Source organism: Ixodes scapularis, unplaced genomic scaffold (assembly GCF_016920785.2).
Source record: "Ixodes scapularis isolate PalLabHiFi unplaced genomic scaffold, ASM1692078v2 PGA_scaffold6__148_contigs__length_123643588, whole genome shotgun sequence".
Classification (NCBI taxonomy): domain Eukaryota; kingdom Metazoa; phylum Arthropoda; class Arachnida; order Ixodida; family Ixodidae; genus Ixodes; species Ixodes scapularis.
In genome coordinates this window covers 29,437,903-29,460,650 of record NW_024609881.1, presented here as the reverse complement: position 1 = coordinate 29,460,650, position 22,748 = coordinate 29,437,903, and the positions used below count along the sequence as shown (strand labels likewise).

Sequence of the window (22,748 nt, the reverse complement as noted above, 5' to 3'; positions counted from 1 at the left end):
CTAGCAGACTATATATTCTGGATGCATTGTGCCAACGTTTGGTGCTGCTTGGGAAGTAGACTATTACTATAAAAGATATAGTAATGCTCAAAACAATTCCTTAGATACTTTTACTTAGAGCACAAAGTATGCATCAATAAGCACTCTCCAGCACTTGTTAAGGAAAAAATGGAATGTCTGCTGAATATGATTGCAATGTCAGTTCACAAATCGTTTCGCTCACAGAGAAATCTTGAAGCCAAAATGTGACTGGTCACAAACGGTGATATCAAGTTTCTGCGTCTGCCTCCCATCCTTTGTGGAAACCTGTGTGACACCTCCGACCTGAAATGTAAAATTAATTTATTAAAAATATAACGATGGAGCAATTAATTATTAGTTATTTAATTATACCCTGAAACAACAAAAACTTGACAGGTAGAAATTTATAAAATGCACAGATCAGTAACATTTGGGCTGAGGCTTCTTTTCACTATATGAAATTGATGTTTTTATCGCTCCTGCATACGTTTGTAATGAGGAAAAGTATTTAACAGAACAATGGAGGTCCAGAAGCTCTAAGAAGTTGAGTTTCTTGCACTGTCCAGGATAAATGGAAGTGACCAACAAGATCATAAAGCTATGATCACACATTCTAAATAAATGCTATTTCGTTTCTGGTGTTTGGCTTTCTTGGTGCCTTTTGGAATTCAAAACGAGAGTTGTTTATGTATACAGTGTGATTACTAGTTCTTTGTTTGTCCTTCTTTAATTTGTATTTGCTTTCCGTGGGTGTTTCAAAAGTTTGGGGAAGTTTGTTAATTTTGTACTCGAAATTAACAGCTGGCAGCCCCTGGCTCTCCCCCTTTCCCGCATTGCAGCGGAGCACGCAGGAAAAAGCATCGTTTCACGGTGGTCCCGCCCGGTTATGCATTTATATTTGTTTTATTTGCGTGACCTACATTTCAGGCCATTTCATAAAAAGAAAAAGCATTTTATTCAGTAAGCGAATATGTGTAGTATTGATGTGATATTCCCTTTATTTCTAGTATTTTTTCCTTCTTACCTTAGCGTGGTTACAAAAGCTGTTTTGGAGGGGCCGTGCAACGATGTTGGGTATGAACGCTTCTCACTTTACACACTTCACGCACAGTGGGACTCAACCCAAGTATACTGTCATGCGCCACTGACCAAGAATCTTCATCGCCGCGTGACCTGAAGGAAAAAGGCGGGCGTTTTTTTCAGTCCCTCCTTCGCAAAACTTGATGACGGAGTTCTGGGGATAACATGTAGATCGACAATGCGATCCCCCGGATTTTGTCACGAAGCTTTGCGACCCCGACGGTGCTTTGCCAACCCCAGCGCGCGGTTATGATATCACGTGGCCGCCTATTCTGGCTTAGAGTTAAAGGGATACTTCAACGAAATTTGAAATATTCCCGCCGTGTTCAAAAATAGGTTGAATATGATCCACAATATCCGTAAATGACAATCGCACGTTTGTATTTTGATCCTGGTGGCTGTATTTTTCGTTATAAACGGCCCACTCTGGCAAGCGCTCGGAGAAGGCCCAGCTTAGAGCACGTGACATCCAACGCAATCGTGACGTAGGTCGTCTCAAGACGAGCAAAGCTACGGCGAGGCTGACGTCGAGGGGATGGCCTAGTCGTTCCAGCCACCGAAGCGGCTGCTTTTGTACGAATTTTGAGTGACGGGTTAATCTTCTATAATCTTCTAGGGGGACAATAGCGACTTCTGCGACACACAAAAGGGATTCTCGGGAAGAGGGGAGTTCCTCCTTCCCCCCTTCTCTCGTCGTGGCCGAAGACGAGACAACCTCCGTCACTAGCTGTCAAGGTTCCTAGACGAGCATTACAAACGAGGCGTTAGCGACATCCACCAGGTGCTCTTTGCTAATCGTTTAATTCGTTTTAAAATTCCTTTTCGAGACTTTTTTAAGAAGATATTGGTATGTTCCATGTGGTACTGCTCTTTTGAACACATATAGACCAAAAAATGAGCGCCGAAATTTCGTTGTAGTATCCCTTTAAGGCAGATGTGAATAATAATAATAATAATAATAATAATAATAATAATCTTTATTTGCTCAGGAGAGCCGCGGCACCGCAGAAAGGCAACAGCCCGTACCAAGGAGGCCCGCGGTGCCGCGTCTAGTGAAGGGGATTATGTGATGATGTAATATACAAGATGAGAATGCTACTCGTTCTTTATTTTTTGTCTGAAATTTTCACTCTAAGCAGTATTTACCAGTCTTGGGTAGTAACGCGTTACTAGTAACGCGTTACTGTAATTTCGTTACTTCTTTGGTAACTTGTAACTGTAACGAGTTACTTTTTAAAAATGTAACTTGTAACTGTAGTTCTATTACTTTTTTCTGAGGTAACGATGAAAGTAACGACGTTACTTTTGTCGTTACTTTCCAGTTTTTCATGAATAATATATCACTGAACGAGTACAATTTAGCCATTTTTTGCGCTTTCCAAATTGTCTCTTCCGACATTTCGAGTGTCAAGTTATTTTTTGCACAGACTTGCGAATACATTCTTTCTCGCCAGTCACGACCCGAATATAGCCACGTGTAGGTTCGGTGAAAAAAAAAAAAGTAGTTATCTTTAGCACGCGCTTGTACTTCGTGACTGAACACTTGCATCTTAGTGTCTTGAAGAGCTCTCTCTTTTGCGGTTTTTCTTTTTTTCTTCGCAAACGCTTTTTAATCGGGTGAATCAAACAACAATACACGCGGAGGGCACCGCGAATGTTTCGTATTTTAATTAGCGCCGCCACTCCGCTCTGCGCATGTTTCGTATTTTGATATGCGCCATTAATCCGGTGTAGTGTCAACAGTCGAGGCAAAAGTTACTGCTGTTTGAGCGGGGTTTGTTTCTGGCTTGCCGGGTACAAGCTGAAATATGTCCACTGTATGAACCCAGCGCAACCGTCAACGAGCCAGCAATAAGCTAGTGCTACGAAGGATATGAATGTTGATAAGAATAAAGGAAAACTACCATGGCCGGCGTACAGAGAGTATTTTGCTGACGTGGAGGAGGTTACTAACACCTTGACCGCAGAAAACGGCACTCTATTGCCTCATCGCCTACCCGGCAATCAAAAACCTTTTCCGGCGAAACAACACAGCAATCCCATCCAGCGCGTTAGACGAGCGCCTGTTCAACAAGGGCAGGGACGTGTTCGTTATCAAACAAGGGAAACTTTCAGAAACTAATTTCGAGAAGCAACTGCTGCCAACTTAAAATACGAAGTAAAAAACACACTTTTTAATTTTATGCAAATAAACTTGGTGAAAAGCGTTTTCTAGTTTCTCCTAATTTTTTTTTTGTGTTATGTAAAAAGTAACTGAAAAGTAACGTCGTTACTTTCTAAAAGTAACTGTAACTGTAACTAGTTACTTCTTTTGTTGCGGTAACTGTAACGGTAACTTCACTACTTTTTTCTGAAAGTAACTGTAACTGTAACGAATTACTTTTTAAAAGTAACTTACCCAAGACTGGTATTTACTGAAAGTACAAATAGTTGCATGGCTGCTTTATTGGTGAAACAGGGCCATATTGTTAGCACGAGAACATTACGGTACTACTTGTAACAACGCAGCTGATCAGACGCGCCAACCGAAACACAAACTGGGCACGTCGCTACTCGTTCTTCTCAATTTTTTTTTTTCTTCTAAAATTGCCACTTTAAGCAGTAGTGACCATATCGTTAGCACGAAAACATTACTACGCTGTAATAACCATCACAGCACGCTGATCAGACGCGAAAACCGAAATACAAACTGGGCACGTCGGTTCGCGACTTCGGGTGCATTGGTTCCTCGAACCAACGGCGCCATCCCGATCGCGGAAACCATCACGCGTTCAAACATGGCGGAACCACCGGCGGAAAAGCGACGTAAACTCCACGACGGCGCGGACAAGAAGGACAAGCAAGCGATCGTCGTCCTCAGCAAGCCCGGATCGGGGAGGCGGAGGAACTGCCCGTACCTGGACACGATCAACCGAAATGTGCTCGACTTCGACTTTGAAAAGCTTTGCTCGGTGTCCTTGTCCAAAATCAACGTGTACGCCTGCCTGGTCTGCGGGAAATACTTCCAGGGCCGCGGCACGAACACCCACGCGTATACGCACAGCGTGCAGGTAAGTTCAAGGTTCCGTAGCGTGTGTTTGTCTCCGTTGGGGCGTCGAACGAAAAAGGGTGTTACATCTTCACGTAATCACCATCACTATTGCCATTATCCGGTCGTCCAATCAAAAAGGCGCCGGACGTGTCACGTGGTGTCCTACCCCGCGTGACGTCACAAACGGCCCTCTGGCGAGCAGAACCTGCGAGCTAAGGTAGGGCCACAGTAAAACTGCACCACATACATTATACAAAAAGACAGAATGTTTGCTGCAGATGTGATAAAAAAATCATCTGTCTCGCGCATGTTTGTTTCGTACGCATGTGTGCTTCGGACATGTCTGCGGATGGTCTTTGTATGACCAATGCAACGGGATGCAAGGAAGAACCATGCCTCAGACGGTCTCTGCAGGCTGTCTTTTGCATGATGTATCAGCGGTCTGTCCGTGGCCTTACACTGTTGAGATGCCAGTTACATTGACTAGGGCACCTACTTGGCATTGCAGCGGGCGAAGTATTCACTCCGTGGAATGGCTTCTGCTGGATGATATTTAAAAGTGTGGTGTTAAACGTATGAAGTGGTCCTCACGCTTTGGGTACCCAAGATCTCACGTCAAATTAGGTTTCTAAGATAGAATGTGCCTCTAATAACACCGAAGAACACCGCAAAATACAGTGCCCACCAAACTCGTACGGAACACGCGACCTGGTGTCTCGTCTCGTAGAAGTGCCACGCTGGCGGCGTCCGAAGGAGTGCTCCACGGCGTGGCGCTCGGCAAAACGGCCCGAGCACGGGAGGCCACTCGCCCAAAAGCCAAAGTCGCAGTCAAACCGGAGACGACGCGGCGATTTTTCTTACTGTGCGGTTTACGCCTTTCGGCAGCTCCTCGCAGCGATGCTTAGGTGGCTGCCGCCGGAATGGCGCTGTCACGGGACAATGCACAGTTTGCGTGTCCTGTACTATTCCGGCGAGACTTGTGCGCTGCTTTCCGCGTCGTAAGGTCGGATTTTCTCTAGAACACGAGTTGGTGAGCCTTCGTCTACAACTGTAGAATGGCTATGGTGGATCTTGCGCCGTAAAGCGGAGTCGGCGCCTGCACACGGAAAGCCCAAACTTTTGCCGAACGTATTGAGCAGACGGTGGTGTGCGCCGTCCGCTTGCTGCTCCCATTGGGAGATGGCACCACGCGTTATAGGCGTTGTGAAGTTGACCATCCGCGAATTTGTTTGCCATTCATCCTGGCAAGTTTGTTGGGCTCACATTTTCATTAAAAGGAAGCTATGGCTTAAAATTTCATCAGCTAAAATGCACCACCCTCTATGCATGTTTAATGAAAGTTCAAGCTTCTTATGTGCAGGTGCCGATTTTCCAACTTTTTTTTACAGCAGAAGATCCACCATAGCCACACCATTCATGATTTACAGCATAAGCTCCCCAACCTAACTATAATGTCTGAATCCCTGGCGTTTACCACTTCGAGTATGCTATTTATAAAATTCCGTGTTTTCGGAGTTTATTTCTCCAGAATTTCGATTTTATTTTTTAACGAATATTCAGAGCTTATCGGTGCTTATTTTTGTTAGATTCCCAATTCTCCAAAGTAGAGAGTTCATATTTGCTATGTTTCCAAATTTTCAGGATGAGAAATAAAAAATATATATTAACCGGCGGGTATACCCTGCCCTAGATTTATAGGAATGCACGTGCAACCACGTCAAATCGGCGCCGTTGCCATTACTATAACTAATTATCCCACCACAAAACTTCAAAAAGACCATAAAATCACTGGACTCCTTGACTTACTGGAAAGCTTCTTTTCTTTTCATTCTATTCTACCGCCTCTCCTCGCGCCTGCCCGGGATGGAGTGGGGAGAGGGAAGCCTCAGCTGTCCCTCTTATGGAATACAAGAGGTCATAGCTTTTACAGTCATCAAATCACAACCCTACCTTCCCCTAAAAATTTAAATTTGGAAACCAAAAGAGTGGTTCCTGCCGTGACCCAGAATTACAATGCCCCGTTTGGTTTGTGTCGTTACCCAGAGTTACAATGTCCCGTCGTCCTAAACGAGCCCCGACGTGATAAACGGTGACACTTCTTTGGTCAATACTACAAGATTTTGAAGGAACCTGTGAAGGCCTCTCCTGATGACGGCTGAACCTGTGCTCTGACGAAACTATTTTGTAGATCAGTGCCCTTTTTGTTTTTCATTTTGGCCATCGTGACCTTTAAATTCTGAGTTTTTTTTTAATAAATCCAAACTGAAAAAAAAAGTTTTTTGGGGAGTGTTTTTCAAATTTTATGGGAATTATCCAAAAACAGGGAAACCCTAGTATTTAGTATCACAAAATTCACAATAGTGTTAGTGAAATAGGCAAATGAAAATGATGCAAAAACCAACTTTCAAGTTTACCAACAATTTTTAATGCCACGACATCAGTGGCAGTCTGGCTCGCCGGTCGAGTGGGCAGTCTAAGAAAATGGACCATGCCGAGCCTTTGTTTTGTGCTGCTGAGCAGATGCTGGAGCGAGCTTCCAAAGCACTCATTTGGCACCACGAAACTGCTTGTAATAAGTTGGGAACAAAGTCTACAGCCCAAAAAGTGAATTCCTACCTTCCCCTCTTTTTCGTTGGTGCCAGTAAAGATTTTCAGATTAAATAACATAGTGAGGACCAAAATTTAAACTTCAATAACTTTGCAGAAAGAAAATTAATTTTTTTTGCTTAATGTTTGGGATGCTATTTCAGCAATTGGAAAGCAAACATATTTTCTCTGGTTTGGTAAAGCTACATGAATATAGCCACCACGTTGGGCTGTACTTTTTGAGGGCTTTAGTTGGAGTTCATTCCTTTTAACTATATTTCAGCGACGTGTGTTCGTCTGTTAAGACCAATCGGGGGCCATGAAGAAAACGCCGGAGTACCCCTTTAAGTGCCTTCTTCAACCCTGTACTTGTTCCGTATGCCCCTTTACAGGTGAGCCACCATGTGTTCCTGAACCTGCAGACCCTGCGCTTCTACTGCCTGCCGGACAACTACGAGATTGTGGACTCCTCCCTGGACGACATCACATACGTGCTGCGGCCAACCTTCACCAAGGGCGACATCATCCGCCTGGACCTGAGCGACCGGCTGTCCAGGGCCTACGACGGCACCACCTACCTGCCGGGCATCGTGGGCCTCAACAACATCAAGGCCAATGACTACTGCAACGTCGTGCTGCAGGCCAGTGCCGCCGGCCTGGCAGTTTTCTAGCTGTTCTAGCGGGCCGGTTTTCAGAGTTGTCTGGCGGAAAGAATCGCTTTCTGCGGGTGGTGTAATTTTGAGCACGTGTTGAGTGTTTTTTTCTGGAGGTCTAAAATTTTATATACTACATCTTCAAGCGTATACGTCATGTTTGTTTTTGTCCAGTTTTATGTCAGTGCGTCATATGCAACGATGCATCTTATTTTAAAATTTGTACTACCCTAAAGGGGTACTCTGGCAACCTTTCGAGCTACCCCGACTAACTATTGAATCCCCATCCTTTACCCGTTTCGAAATGCTAATTGGTATCATGAAATTCAGAATAATTACTGCGAAATTGGCAAATGAAGGCGGCGCTATAATCGACATTCAGATAGATATACCCGCACTTTTCAGCGCCGCAACGTCGCTGGCAGGCAAGCTTGCAGGTCGATCAGGTAAACTAAAAAACAGTACGGCAAGCCTTCGTTTTGTGCTGCTACACGGGTGCAGGAGCAAGTTTCCAAAGCATTCATTTGACATCGTAAAACTGCTTGTAATCAATAGACCATTTGCTATATTACCCAAGCATCAAGGAGAATGCAGGGATTGGTTTTCCAGGCGCCACACGCGCACACGTTCCCCGTATAAAATATTCAAAGTAAATAACCAAAATAAAGCGTCGACGAACGCGCGTGCAAGATACCATTTCATTTAGGTTTTTTCTTTAGAAAATTTACTACTGCTGAGGCCAGTACATGCGGCGCGTGGAACATTAATCCCTGCATTCTCCTTGATGCTTGGGTAACATAGCAATAGGTCTATAGGAAACATATTCTACGATCCGAAGAGTGAACACCTGCCTTTCACTGGCATCACTTTTTCATTGTTGCCACTCTAGCTTGAAAAAAAAAAATGGTGAGAATTAAAGTTGTAATGGTCCTCACCGAAGGTCGGTCCACCTTTGCAAAGAAATATTATTTTGTGCTAATATACGGCGAGCAAGTCGTCTGCCTCTTGCGCAGGATTTGCGGTCACGTCAGAACGACACAGAGCTCTGATTGGCATTGATTGAAAGGATAGTGGGTAGACCTCAATGCTAGATGCCTTCAGTCTACCCATTATTTTTTTCAATCAGCCAATAAGAGCTCGGCGTTCTGACATCATCGGAACCCCTGTGCGAGAAAGCAGACGAACTTGCACTCCACATTAGTTCCTAGTCCAACAACATCTGTTATTGTGTTTGGTCAGTTTTGGAGCGCTTCGGGAACTGCAAAGAAAACGTTGGACTACCTTTTAAAGTGTGCAAGATTTGGGCTGTGTCGACATTTTGACAAGGGAGAAAGGGCAGAGCATCCCCCCTGACCGGCTGCTCTCCTGGTGGCCCAAACATGGTCAGAAACATGGCTGCATAGGTCCACGGCTGCAGCCCAACGCTGGCCATGGAAAGTAGTGCAACTTACATGCACAGAGGTGCGACTCATGGGACCAATGTTTCGTAAAAATGGCCATTTATAGGGAAGGTATGACTTGTTCAACAGTGTGACTTTATAGGGAAGATATGACTTGTACAACAATGTGACTCAAATATAGGAAAATCTGGCATGTCATAATTTAGACCCCATTGTCAAAACATGCATGAAAAAAATTCTAGCAACAGCCCGACGGATAAAAAAAAGGTAGGACGTAAAAATTATTTTATTCCAGTAGCTTACAAAATATGGGTAATGCTACACGTGACTTTGCACAGGAAGAAAACGCTTTTATGTGACAGTCGAGATATCCTAAATTATAACCGGTGGGAAAATAAGGCATCTAATTTAGTTTGAAATGATACGACGGTGGTGCTGTTAGTAACGGCGGTTTTCACCGCTGTCTAGTGGAAGAACTAGGCTCTTTGCAGGTTTTGAGATTTTTAGCTGTTTTTAAGTCGTGTTAGTGTTATGTTCTACGGTCTAAAATGTTTGATAGTTTTCATTTGTGAACTGTAAATAGCCCAAGGATCATGGTAAGATAGAGCCATAGAGAAGTCATTGTTGCTTACTAGGAAAAATTGTGGTCAGTGAGAGCAAAGCTCGCAAAATCATTGAGATATTACGGCAGTAAGCATTGGAACATGCCTTGAAGTGCATTGTACATGAACATTTGAACGTGCCTTGTGCCTGCCAAATTAAATGGGCCCGGTGAAGTATGCGCAAAAATTCTTAAAAATGGGGAGGTGTAGGATCCTAAACTTGGAGATCTTACTGAGAATTCCAAAGGACATCAGATGAGTCAAGTACCACTGCTGCAAAATTGGAAGTTTCCCAGAGCATGCGAATTTGTTCGCTGAAGCTTCGAGCTGCCGCCAAATGTAGCACAAAAGATTGGAGCAACAGATGTGTAGAGCGGCGGGTCTGGCACCCCAACTGAAGCCGGCAGTAACAGCAAGGCAAAGCAGTGATGTTTGCTCTGTGCATGAAAGAAGTCTGGTTCAAAAGGGAGTTCCTCCTTTCAAGGGCATTCTGTATTTATTGAGTTGTTTCCACACTAATTATGTAGCCACTGACAAGGTGAGGACGGCACGGAGGAGTTTTGGTTGTCCTTCCCCCAGCGCGAGCTTCCCACCTTGGACAATGCATCTCGAAAGCGCGTGTGCAGCCAATGCACGGCGGAAGGCAAAAGGAGCACGTCCTGGAGTTTGGGCGTTTCAAAGACGTGCTCTGCCGCTCTCATTCAGCGACTCTGGTGGTTATGAATTGTATTCAAAAGTAGTCCTTGCTTCGCAACTTGAATCCAGCGACTTTTCGGGCGATTTTTTAGGATTCCCGTTGCGGGTTTGTGATTTTGAGGTTGGCAACGATGCTGCAGGCGCTGTCACATGTGCCGCCGCTGCGCAACTACTTCCTGCGGGAGGAGAACTATGCGGCGCTCAAGAGGCCCCCCGGGGACATCACATCGCTGATCGTTCAGCGCTTCGGCGAACTCATACGCAAGCTCTGGAACCCGCGCAACTTTAAGGTGAGCGCCCTTTCGAACGTCGTCGGGAGGAATGGTCGTGGCGACTTGGGGCTGTTGGCATTGCGGCATGTATTGTTTTTTTTTTTGCTTGGAATGTGTTTAGTGCTGGGCAGAGGAAATTTTGGGGATGGTGGAACCCCTGGGGATACTCTGGGGAACCCCTGTGAATACTTTGGGGAATCCATGGAGATAATCCAGGAAATCCATGGCGATACTCTGGGGATACTTTGGAGAACCTGGGGTGATACTCCGTTGAATCCCTGTGGACACTCTAACGAATCACTGGGGATACTGTGGAGAACATCTGGAGATACTCAAAAAAAAAAACAGTTTGAGAAGCCACACTCTAAGTGTAGCTTAGTTAGTGAGCCTAGTTGCGTCGTCTTGCGGTCCTGGTGGCAGCGTCCGAGGCACGTTCCCTACCCAGGCGCACGTGAGCCCGCACGAGATGCTGCAGGCGGTGGTGCTGTGCAGCAAGAAGCGCTTCCAGATCACAGAGCAGGGGGACCCCATCGACTTCCTCTCCTGGTTCCTCAACAGCCTGCACCTGGCCCTCAACGGGACGCAGAAGCGCTCCTCCAGTATCGTCTACAAGACCTTCCGCGGGGGTATGAACATCTACTCCCGCAAGGTGGGCCCACATTCGCACCTCTGTCATTGTGCCGTGGTTCGCACCGTCGGCACTCCACACTTTTACAAAGAACAAGTTTAGAACTAGGATTTTAAGGAAAAAAAATGAATGTGTCTTACTTTGCAATTAGACACCCCGACCAACTTCACGGTTGTGTTGGTCAGAAATTATTTTTCGAAAATGGGTCAGGGGAAAAAAATTTACTCCTGCATGCCAAAGTAACATGAAAAATTCATCTTTGTGGTGCTTCTGATTTCTTACATCCTTCTAGCAAAACTTCGCCAATGTGTGATACTTTCCGAAGCATACTGCAGGGTGGGGGCCACTGTCTTCTTGCCAGCATCCCTGCCCTCAGCAGAGTATATCTCTTTGTCAGCAAAAAGAGGGACATAATTGTTGTGATCACTAAGGTCCTCTTCACTCTTAACAAAATCACGCAGTGAGTTTTTATAAGAAGTGAAAACAAAGCCATGCTTTTTCGTGCCAGCAAAATTCAAAGCGTACTCAAGTGCTGCTCCCAAAATGTTTGCTTGCAATGGGAGAAACTGAAGCGAGAAGGATGAAGCATTAAAGAAACTTTTCGAGCGGTAGCACCACCAATCCAGCAAGACTGATTGAAAGAGCAAGTCTAAACGAGCACAGGAGTGGCGTGTCGGCCCACGCCCGACCCGTGACCGCAAAGAGTTAAATTTTTCCGCCCAAGCTTGTGCCACTCATTTCCAGGTTACGGTAGCGTTTTCCCGTCGTAAGACACTGGCAGGTGGATCTTGCGGGATTGGAACGTCCTCGCGGAACTTCCTTGCGACGTGCAGGTGGTTCCAGTAGAGCACACGGAGGCGGAGCGACGGGCCGCACTCCGCACGGCGGAGTACCAGGAGAAGGTGGAGAACACGGGGTTCATGTACCTCACGGCCGACCTCCCCGCACAGCCGCTCTTCAAGGACGAGCTCCGCGAGAACATCATCCCACAGGTGGGGATGGCAATGTTGCTTTTTGAATGTGACAACTTTACTTTTGACAGACCCTGGGAAAATTCAGATGTGTAACACAAAAAGAATGCCTGTGCGTGGGAGAGTGATAAGTCGATAAATTGAGAAGTACCAAATTCACAATATTAGAGGTAGGAACCCAAGATTGTGAGCCCAACAAATTCAACCACAGCACCATAGGGCAGACTTGTGAAGTGATGGTTATTAAATGTGATATCATTTATTTAGCCAACGAACACCACTGAACACGCAAGTAATGCAAACGGGTAGCGCGAGCGGGAACAATCGGAAAAGAAGCCTAATTTTGGCATTCCCTCGGAAACTGGGGCCCAAAGGAGCCAATTGACAAACCGAACAACCAAGCAGTGAAGCATAACTCTAGCACTTGTTTGGCAGTTTACGGCCAAAACAGACAGATTCTGGCCCCAATTGACAAACCGAACAACCAAGCAGTGAAGCGTAACTCTAGCACTTGTTTGGCAGTTTACGGCCAAAACGGACAGATTCTGGCCATTGAATATCAATCAGGTAATGCTTGGGCTCCTTTGGGCTTTCTGGGCCCTAATCTAGCCATACAAAATATTGGCTGCATGTTTGGTCATTCTGCCAAGTGCGTTTAATTGCAGTAGCTGTATAGGGTATGTGGAGCTCTTAGTTCGGGTGGCACCTAGGGCAGGGTTTTGTATGGAAACAGATTACGTTACAGCATTGTCTTGTGATGCTACGCACGCTTCCCTTCAGCACCACACGGATAAAAGGCCTTTGCACTGAATTTTCTGGATCACCAAGAGAGAGGAGGCACGCTTTCCTGCCCTTTCCACTCCTCATGCAACGTGTTCTTTCTACACCACCTGCTTCTGCTCCTCTCTTTCTTGCCCTTTCCACCCCTCTCCACTCCACACGCTCTCTCACACCACCTGCTTCTGCTTTTCCCATTCCTGGATGCTGAGTGCATAGTGCACTCGGCTTCCACGCCGGTGACCGGAGTTCGATTCCTGGCACCATGTGCTGCTTTTTTTTTTTTTAAAGATCATTTAATGGTTATGGACTGATTGACCTACACATTTCATGCTTACGTGGCTCCTGAGGTTGGTTGGCCCTATGAAGCCACCGCTTTAAAACCAAATATTGACCCAACAAATTGTGCTGCCTGAAAGTGTTTTCTTCTTCCAATGGACATTTTTCAGTAATCCTCCGCACATGCGTACACCCTCTGCCCAGACCCTTGCTTTTCGCTGTCACCGATTTCGGAGTGCACTGTCCCACATGTCCTACACCATCAGAACCTACATTACCTATTTTTGTGCACATTTCGTCTTTTCTGATGGTTCTTTTTTGAGCATCGGTACTATGGGCCATAAAAAGTAATCAAAACTGATACAACGGCACGATGCCAATGTGTCCTGACGGGTGGAGGCACGTCGGGCTGCCCTTCATATGTAGTTTGCAGACAACCACCCCCAGATGTTGCTAGTTACTCGACAAAGGCCCAAGTTTCACGATAACGACACCAGACCTAGGAAATACCCTTAAAGGTGGAACAGATGGAGTCAGTGAGAACCACTGCATAACTATAGTCGGATGCAACCTGAGAACAATCTTTTAGCTCCACCCACAAGCGCATTGCGCCCATCTGAAGTGCGTCCGCCGTCGAGAAAGTAGTTCGCTAGCAACGTTTCTTTTTCTTCCTCCAGGAAACGTGTCTTAAACTACTACAATATTTATTTAATTCATTCAGGACATTTAAATAATTTAGAATACGTTTGTGTCAACGAAATAGCTGTTTAGTAAAGAAAGAAAGTCATGTCCAATGTACCGTCTTCCCAATTCATTTTCTGTCCAAGATACTGTCTAACACACCGTCTAACATACCTCTCAGCAGTGCTAAGCCTCGCGCCCGCTTCGAAATTTTCGTTGGCGATAGCGTCGCTGGATTCTCACGTTGTCGCGCAAAAACTGCTGCAACCGCAAGCCGATACCATTAAGATTTCGTGGCATAACCTCGGGCACGTAAAACACGGTGCAAAAAAGCAGAATAATTGTCACAAGAAACTAGTGTCGCGTTGCTAAGGCCAGCAGCCACGTTGGGCTTTTCCTTTTTTTATTTCAAAAGGATCGCGATTGGTCCACGGAATCGTGACGTCATGAAAACGATTTGCTGGCGTTTCTCGGCGTAGGATTACATTTTCCTCTGAGAGGCATTTCCGTTTTTTTCTTAGCTTGCAACCGACTATAGCACAACCACGCCAGCAACAAAGAGGCAGGACAACGGGCAGTGTGCGCAGGCAATGAAAACTAAACTGGAACACTGGTGGCACAAGATTCTCGACAGAAGATAATCAATTTAAGCTCTTCTATAATTTTAGTTAGGGCAAACATTTTTGTGTCTTGCCCTCTATATGGGGAAACACCGTATCGCCACCACCATCAGGTCTATTCCTGCTTCCTCGCCCCTTTAGCCATAGAGTTAATATAATGTTCTAGAGGAAAAGGTCCCAAGCATTCCAACCACTTCAGATTGATAGGGCACAGATGAGAATACCAGTGTTCCCAGAGAACGGTCTTGATGGGCCCATATCATTGGCGACGCCTTAAAGGGACACTGACAGGGTATTTGTGCTAGCCGAGGTTTTTAGTTGTATGTGACATATGAGAGCTCAACTACCCAGAACAGAATTTGCGGCTCGAAATTCGGTTTCTTTCCGCCCGAAAACCGCCGATCAAGAACTGGCCGGTTCGAGTCTCGCTCACTCTCTTTTCCGCGGTCACGGGCCGTTTTCTAAGGTATCGATGCGACCACCAAATTTAATCAAAGTCGTGGGTCACTGAAGGCACACACTCAATATTAAAAATAGAAAAAAATATGAAACCCATTTTTTGTGGCTTCTAAAAAGCTGCAAATACGTTGATTGAAAAAAAAGTTTCACAGACAACCGGAAGCATTCTGTGCGTGCGTCGTTTCGCGTATCGTGGGACTCGCAGGGACGCAATGGCAGCGGACGACGGGCGTGGGACCTCTATTTCAGAACTGTCGTTCGCGGTACCGAAGAATTTTGTCTGCCTTTAAAAGAGAAATTTGGGACTGATCAAAAGAATTGGTATTCATCCCGAACGACACGCCCGACCACCAAGCCGATTTGCACTAAAACGTCGCCGAGCCGTCGCTCCCTTCTCGTGGCTGAAGACATCGCTCGCGCAAACGTCAAGCACGACGTGTCTACTTCGAGTTGAATGTGCACGCGTACGATTTCTTTACTAGGTGCGAATGTCGCCAATGCGGGGTGCATCCCGACTTCGACCCGGGAGTGCTTTTGCTAAAGGAAAATCGGTAGCAAACTTTCCAACTTACAGTTTATCGGCTGAATTATTACTAAGGAAAGAGATCCCCTTGTTTCGATATGCCCCAGTAGCTTAGTGGGAAAGACGTCCGCTTTACACGCCGTAGGATCGGGTTCGATCCCCCGTGGAACTTACTGTTTTTTTTTTTTCATAAGTTTTTTGATGTCTACATTTCTTTTCTTTTTTTAAAATTATCACTGAAGAAACAAAAAAAAGAAACAAATGTTGTGGACGACACGTCGCTGAATTAAATGGTATGGGATTTCCTTTTTGACACCTGCGAACTCAATGTAATCACTTTCCACAAAATGCAAGGAGCATATAAATCAGGTAGCGTCCGCTTTCCGAGGTGCCCGTAAATGGTCTACAGGAATTGCAGCCAGCCATTGGTCCCGATCCCGTTGATCTTTCGGAAACTCTGTCGCACAATGCCACTTCTGTTTCGGACGCAGGACATCTGAGCCAGCTCTTCACGCAATATCTTGGGTGTATTCTTTTCGGAGCCGATCAAAATTTACCACGGGCACTCACTACTCATCTCCAACTCCTCAATATACAAAACAAATAACTCATCTTGGAGTACAGAACAACGAGCGGAACATACATAACTGCAAAAGAATCCCACGGCGAACAGTTCCCGTACGCCGCATGTCGTCTGCTACCGGGAAGGAGAAAAAAAAAACAACAAAAAAAACACACGGTCGGGTGTAGCCACGTGACTTCCGCCACTCGCTCTCTTCTCTCCACTTCTCCGACCTCCGTCGGGTTTCGTTTTCGGTTTCGAGCAGTTGCGTCTTTTGGCTTTATTAAAAAAATACGCTACTCTGTTGCAAAATATTAATTGGGTAGTCCTCCGACACCATAATAAAGCGCCTGGCAAAAAATTAAAAAAAAAATTTTGGGGGTGTCAGTGTCCCTTTAATATATATATACAAAGAAGAAGGAAGACATTAACTCTAATGTCTGTGCCTACCATAAAATACAGTATAAGCACCCTCCCCCCAAAGATCATCTATACAATTTTTTTTTGGCAGAATACGTATAGCATAAAAATTCTAAAACATCGCCCACCACCTTCAGATTTCTGTCGGATATCACGTGACGTCTGGCCAGAATCACACCAACTGCACAGTCTGCAGTACTGATATGTGTGACAAGCAAGTTCTTAGCAGATTCCCGAGTGGTTGTGACACGTAAATCTGATGTGGCTGCAATCTGCAGTATTCGTTCCATTGACATGAGAGTTCATAGCCGGTACCCTGGTGTTTATCGCAAATTGTTGATAAACTTTTGCTGTGGCACCCCAAAGGTCGTCACCCCATCTTCTTATTATTTATCTCTTTAATTCGGTTTGGCATTCTTACGGGACTTTACGGCAGTTCTTTTGTAGCTTACTTCGACGAAAAGACCAGCATCGGACATTATAAATTGAGTCGACAAGACCTCGAGGGCAACTTCGAATCATTGTGGCAAAACGAACTAGCTTTTCATCTGTTTTCTTTCTCCGCTTTTTTTCTTGTTCTCTTCCCCATTCTTTCTCTCGGCCGGAGATGTCGGCATTCACAATCTACCCTCGTTCTGCTCCTGTCTTTACACCGCCGGTTTCCTCACCCCGTGTAGGTGCCCCTGTTCACGATCCTGTCCAAGTTCAACGGCACCAGCGAGAAGGAGTACCGCACCTACAAGGACTCGACACTCAAGCGGTTCCAGCTGACCTCCCTGCCCCCGTACCTGATCCTGTACATTAAGCGCTTCACCAAGAACACCTTTTTTGTCGAGAAGAACCCCACCATCGTCAACTTCCCCATCAAGGACGTCGACCTGGGCGAGCTGGTGGCGGGGGCGGAGGGCGACGACACCTACGTCTACGATCTCATCGCCAACGTGGTGCACGAGGGCGAGCCTGGCTCGGGGAAGGGCACCTACAGGTGAGTAGCCACCGGCCATTCGGTCTCAGGACTCCGTGAAGGAGCCACGCAACGACATTGGGTTGGACTTGAAATGTTTATCATTTTTGGGTTGGAATGTTTCTCATTTTTTGGATGAGAATGTTTCTCCTTCTTGGGTTGCAGTGTCTCATTTTCGGGTTGGAATGTCTCACTTTTAGTTAAAATGTTTCTAATTTTTAAGTTGGAATGTTTTTCATTTTCGTAGGATTGTGCAGCTTTTTGAATTTTTGAATTGTAGTTTCAAGTAACATGCCATTCGGTACTGTTCGCTTCAAGATGAGCTCCAATTTTCATTATTTTTTTGTAAGTGTTGATCGTGGCAAGTTAACTCCGCTAAGCACAGGAGAACCCCAGTGCATGAGTATGATGAGTGGCGGCGGCGTATGCTACACATTTCCAAGAGACACTCGGCCCCAGCGGCAAGAGAACCTTTTTCGAGCATATTCACTGGGTTTGAGGCTAGTCTCCCACCGGTGTCCCTGCTAAGCCTAACCGAGTGGACATGATTGCAGTGGGCGCAGCCTGCGTAGGCACAATTTTAGACACTGCGGGGGCTCTCCCCTTTTCCCGCTGTATTTTTCGTTTCATGGTGTATCTGTTTTTCTGAGCACATTGAGAAAGCATTGTACTACATTGGGAACAAAAAAACGAACTGCAAACTATTTCTGTTGGGTACGCACGCGACAGAGCGAATGCGGCTGGGATGTTTGTTTTATTTTACGCGAGTTTTGGCGGTGCCGCTTGTTCAGAGATGTTAATCGACAAAGGGCTTGGCTACCAAAAATAATTGACAACGGATGATAGCCGAAATGCATGCATATTTTATGCGCACAAATAACGTGCCTACCAATCTACACGACAAGGCTCGGACATAAAATTTAGCAAGTGTCAACATTGCACCATGTGGTGCAGCGTTATCCAAAAAATATTTATTTGAGAAAGATCTCAAATAACACAGTACAAAGCAGCGTTGACGCCAGTCACATCTCGACGATCGGACGGAATCCACGAGGTCCTCGTTTTAGTGCATGGTTTGGGGAGAGCCTCCTTTTTTTTTTTACAACACCGGCACTAAGGCAAAGAGACGAACGCAACTACACAAACCCGAACAGCTATTTTTGGTGATGGCGGAGAAAGACTCTACGTGGATTATCCCTGGGAGTAGGGAGAAGCAGACAAAATCGCATCGAGGCCCGTTCGACGTTCTTCAATTCCTTCGTTTCCCGTGAATGTCGAAGCTGAAACGCCTGAATGGAAGGCACTTACCAGTCCTATTTCTGACAGTGGAAGATAACCCAAAGAGGTATGCATAAAGAAAAAAAAAAAGTGGAAACTTTCAAGATGAGAGGCCAAAAATCTTGGAATGGAAAGCTGCAAAACATAGGTGGAGAATTGCGCTGAGCAAGTTTGAGCAGTCCAAGAGAGTGGCAGGAAATTTCTAGCTGATAGGGGGCGTGAGAGTTTCACCAGCTGCATCACCGTCAGCAACATGGCAGTATATAGGAGCAGTTTTCGGAAAGGTGTATAATCTGCACCAGAGCAGATCCGCTTGTTCTGGAAGTTGGAGAGCGCACTTTGCTCATTTTTTTTATTTCTTTTTCTGTCACTGCCAGTGTGTGGAGAGGAAAACAAATGCATTTTTTTTGTAGGTTACAAATGTCAAGGATTTTTTTCTAGTTACTGTAAGTACAAACATTGTTGCACACTTTGATAGCCAATGTTCTCCTTATTTCAAATGTGTGGCACACGGGTACAATATTTACAATTACATCATAATATGATGAAATCTGTGACAATCTAATTGATCACATCAGCACTCGAAACAAGTTCCCAGTACCTTACCACGGCTAGAGGGTCGTCATCAACGAGGTCGACATTGACACCGGTCATGGCAGTAAACGAAAAACTGAGAAGCATCGATGGACGATTTGTCGTGTACACTTTTGTCCAGAGGCGGGCCGAAGCAAAGATCTCGTTGTCGACGACATTCGAATCCACTGAGTTTTTATACTCTCCTGTAGAGTCTCCACTACCGCCACTAACGTCTAGCACCAAAACATTGTCGTACGGATTAGAAAACTGTACATCGAGTTAAAGGGGCTGTGCAACCATTCTCGGACTTCAGGTCAGTAGGTGTGGGAGTTAATCCCTACCACCAGTGGAATATAGAACAGAAAACCGTTTTTCAATACGTGCCCTAGTTTTTTTTTTTAATAAAATAAAAACAGATTGAAGTATGTGCCCCCCGCGGCCACTCTCAACTCTCACACCATATTTTCGGTAATGTGGTTGTCACGTGGATGTGACGTTTAATGGGGAGGTAGGTTTCCGGATTCGCAGGCGGCTTTGGCTCGGTCTTCAGCGAGCGTTGCCACGGTTGCCAGCATTGAAAGGAGAACGAACAAGGTGGCATCTTGGAAGAACGTATCGAGCGAGATCGAGCGTGAGATGTTAGTTTTTAACATCTTTAGCCTCATGCAAGCATCTGTCAGCATGTTTAGACACGCAGTGACAAAGCATAAAAAAAAAAAAAAAAAAACTAAAAGAAAAAAAGATTATGCAGCTCACGGCCTGAGCGTCTCATTAAACGTCCCTTTCAAATTATAATTTTGGTGATTTCTTTTAAAACTTCCGTGAGCCCGTATGTTTAACTTTACGTGATAGTGAAGCAGAAGTTACTCGCAAAAGCACGTTCTCCTGAACAATGCTTGCACTGCACGAGTGCGCGTGCTAGGCAGGGACGCTGAAAGCTCGCAGCTCGCTCTTGTAGACTCAGCTACACTGGCATTTAGAACGAAACGGAGTATAAAAAAACTGTAGTTGGGGAAGCGCACATTTGAAACGTGAGCCGAATATTCTATTTTGCTCGCATGGAGCGCTGCTCAAAACTTGAGAGCTACGGGACTATGAGCAAGTGAGCAACGCCACAGAGCAGAAATGGTTTTGTTGACCTCTGATAGATGGCGCCACTAAAACTATGAATAATAATATTTCGTAATGGTAGGATACTTTCGATACATTTCTTTTTGTCAATACGACCAGATTTCTAAAAATAGGTCTTACGTTTAGCAGATAATTGCCCAATTTGCCAATGTTTTACATGTTCCCCATTTAATGTCACGCTCACGTCACGTCCATGTCACGCCGGTCGCGCCCTGTGGTTCCGACGACCACCGCTGTGCGGCTGCGGGCTGGTAAAAAAAAATGTCCAATTAGTGAAATCGCAACATTTCCGAGGAAGGTTGGGTGTTTTCTGTCACTTAGGGCAAGGCACATAGGATAAAAATTACAGGCTGCGATTTCTTTCAATGTTAATATTCTTGCACAGCCCCTTTAAGAGACACACTTCCAAAACAAACAACAACAAACCAAACAAAACAAAAAAAAAAAAACTTCTTAGATTTAGGTTGTTGGAGGAACACACTAATTCACCAATAAAAGCCGTAATCGGCAAAATTCCAGTTTGTTTTGCCCCCGGTAGTCGGAGAGGACTGATTGCAAAGCGAAAATGGAGCGAACAAGCATGCCTCGTCACTAGCGTTTCGTGCACGCATTTGAGGGAGCCGACTGGCAATGCTGATCCCCGTCGTTTGCGGGCCGAACATCGTGGACGAGTTTTAAACAATTAATGAGCCTATAAAAAATGCCAATTTTTTATAGGCTCACAAAAGCACTCAAAAACACTCATAGGGCGTTATGTTCTGTGGCACTCACTCGTATCGGCAAATCAATTTTTCTGATTGACTAATGTTGGCCATCTCGAAGCCAGGTTAGAATAATTTAAGCCTGCCTCGGTCGTGTCCGATGAACCCAGAGACATACAAAACATGTTGCAAATCAGCTGGGCACGTGCTGCATGATCTGCGCGGCACCACAGCATCGTGTCGCGTCACATGTCGTCAGGGTGTCGTATGCCACTGACATGTGTTATTCGAGCGCGGCGCATCTTTTAACCGTCACGATGTCGCGTCACGTGTTGTCGGGGTGTCGTATGCCACCGACACGTGTGTTGGTTGAGCTTGACACATCTTTTAACCGAAGAGCTTCCACCGCTTTAAAGTTCACCGCCGACGCCATGTTCTTTTAGCAGGTAGCAAGTACGATGACTGGCAAGCAATATGCGCGGCCGAGCTCTCCTTGACCCGGAATCGGTCCGTCCTCTTGTCGCTTCGTTCATTCCCAAACGTAGCAAATGTTCGGCATGGCCCAACTTCTCGCATTGCAAATGACGCGGCTGTTTAGTGCCTCGTTGCCATGGCAACTCGTCGTTCCAACCAGTCGCATTTGTTTGTAGTCGTAGCGGTCACTCCGAATGCAAGTGTGCGAATGGGCCTCAACATGTTCACGGTGATACAAATCGGCCGCCCTGGTGCCTTTGAGGCAAAGCACCAGCCTACAAATTTCCTGGTGGCGGGTTCAAATCCCAGTCGAGGTGCCTGCAATCTGACAGAGGCTTTTTGTGGTGCCACTGCAACCGAGATTTCGGCGGCACGTCGAAAGATCCCCAGGTGTTTGAAATGAATCGTCCGTCCTTTGCCGGGGCGTGCCAGATGCCCATCGGTAGTTTTGCGCATAAAACTCGTGGATTTTAATTTTTTTGACGGTGGTACAAACAAAAGGAAGTGCCTGCTTATGCTCCAAAAGTTTTTTTCGCTGCTGCAAATCGATTTTTCGACTGCTCCAAAAGTAGCCCCATCCTGGACCAATCGCATCACTGACGTGGCAAAACCCGTGTTCCACCGCCAGGGCGCACCTGCTACACCGGGGTTCGGGCAAGTGGTACGAGATGCAGGATCTGCACGTGACGGAGATCCTGCCCCAGATGATCACCCTCTCCGAGGCCTACATCCAGATTTGGGAGCGGCGCCGCAAAGGGGTGGCGAGGGGCGTCGACATATGAGCCTCGGCGACGCCGCGCAATAATAAAGGGTTTGCTTTTCGTGTCGCGCGACTCTGGGTGAGCTTACTGGACGACCGAGGGGGACCGTGAAGTGCAAATGTACATCGGGGAAGCTTCCAACTAAATACTCGTTCACACATACAGCACAGTGCTACCTCAATGTTGTTAATCAGTGCTAGAAATACTACTGACCTCGCTGATGTTGTGCTGCGTCAATGCTTAGTTGGGTTTCAAAGGGGCAGTCGGGTCTATTCCGAGATTGTCTATTTATGGTGTTAACTCAATCTGCAGGCTCTAAGCATCCTAAGAAACCCGAAACACTCATGGGTGGTGAATTTCCCTTTTAGACATTGAATCAAAGATTGCGACACGCCCCTCTTTCTGCACTTTGGAGCAGACACCAGGGAGTGTCGTCGGACGGCGTTTCCTAGAGTTCCTGCATTTGGCTACCTACGGTAGCAGAGTTGCGCATTCAGCCTCTGCGGGTGGCCGTAGTGCCGGCTTTCCTGCACGACCCCGGATGCTTTGCTCGTCACCCGATTGAATTTGGCAAATAGCGGTACCGCATGCGCAGCTGCGCA

At 46.0% G+C, this 22,748-nt stretch overlaps 2 protein-coding genes across 2 annotated transcripts in view; one reads left to right on the top strand and one right to left on the bottom strand.

Annotated features, from left to right (window-relative positions):
• The window catches only part of LOC120839607 (meiosis-specific with OB domain-containing protein), a 65,410-nt gene that overhangs the window by 4,851 nt on the left and 37,811 nt on the right, over positions 1-22,748 (bottom strand). The window contains exon 5 of the mRNA XM_040209919.3: positions 224-324. Coding sequence (XP_040065853.3) covers positions 224-324 — 101 coding nt within the window. The remainder of the gene's footprint in view (positions 1-223; positions 325-22,748) is intronic.
• Positions 3,612-22,211, top strand: LOC8026106 (U4/U6.U5 tri-snRNP-associated protein 2). The gene is made up of 7 exons (XM_042286101.1): positions 3,612-4,151; positions 7,111-7,359; positions 10,210-10,359; positions 10,787-10,990; positions 11,803-11,961; positions 16,939-17,246; positions 22,014-22,211. Exons 1-7 carry the CDS (start codon positions 3,879-3,881, stop codon positions 22,165-22,167), a joined length of 1,497 nt encoding a protein of 498 aa, XP_042142035.1. The 5' UTR covers positions 3,612-3,878; the 3' UTR covers positions 22,168-22,211.

Excerpts from the sequence above, each read along its gene's own strand:
- LOC8026106 (XM_042286101.1), top strand. The coding sequence starts at position 3,879 with ATGGCGGAACCACCGGCGGAAAAGCGACGTAAACTCCACGACGGCGCG. Across the intron at positions 7,360-10,209 it reads ACTGCAACGTCGTGCTGCAG|GCGCTGTCACATGTGCCGCC; the intron begins GCCAGTGCCGCC and ends ACGATGCTGCAG. Across the intron at positions 10,360-10,786 it reads GGAACCCGCGCAACTTTAAG|GCGCACGTGAGCCCGCACGA; the intron begins GTGAGCGCCCTT and ends TTCCCTACCCAG.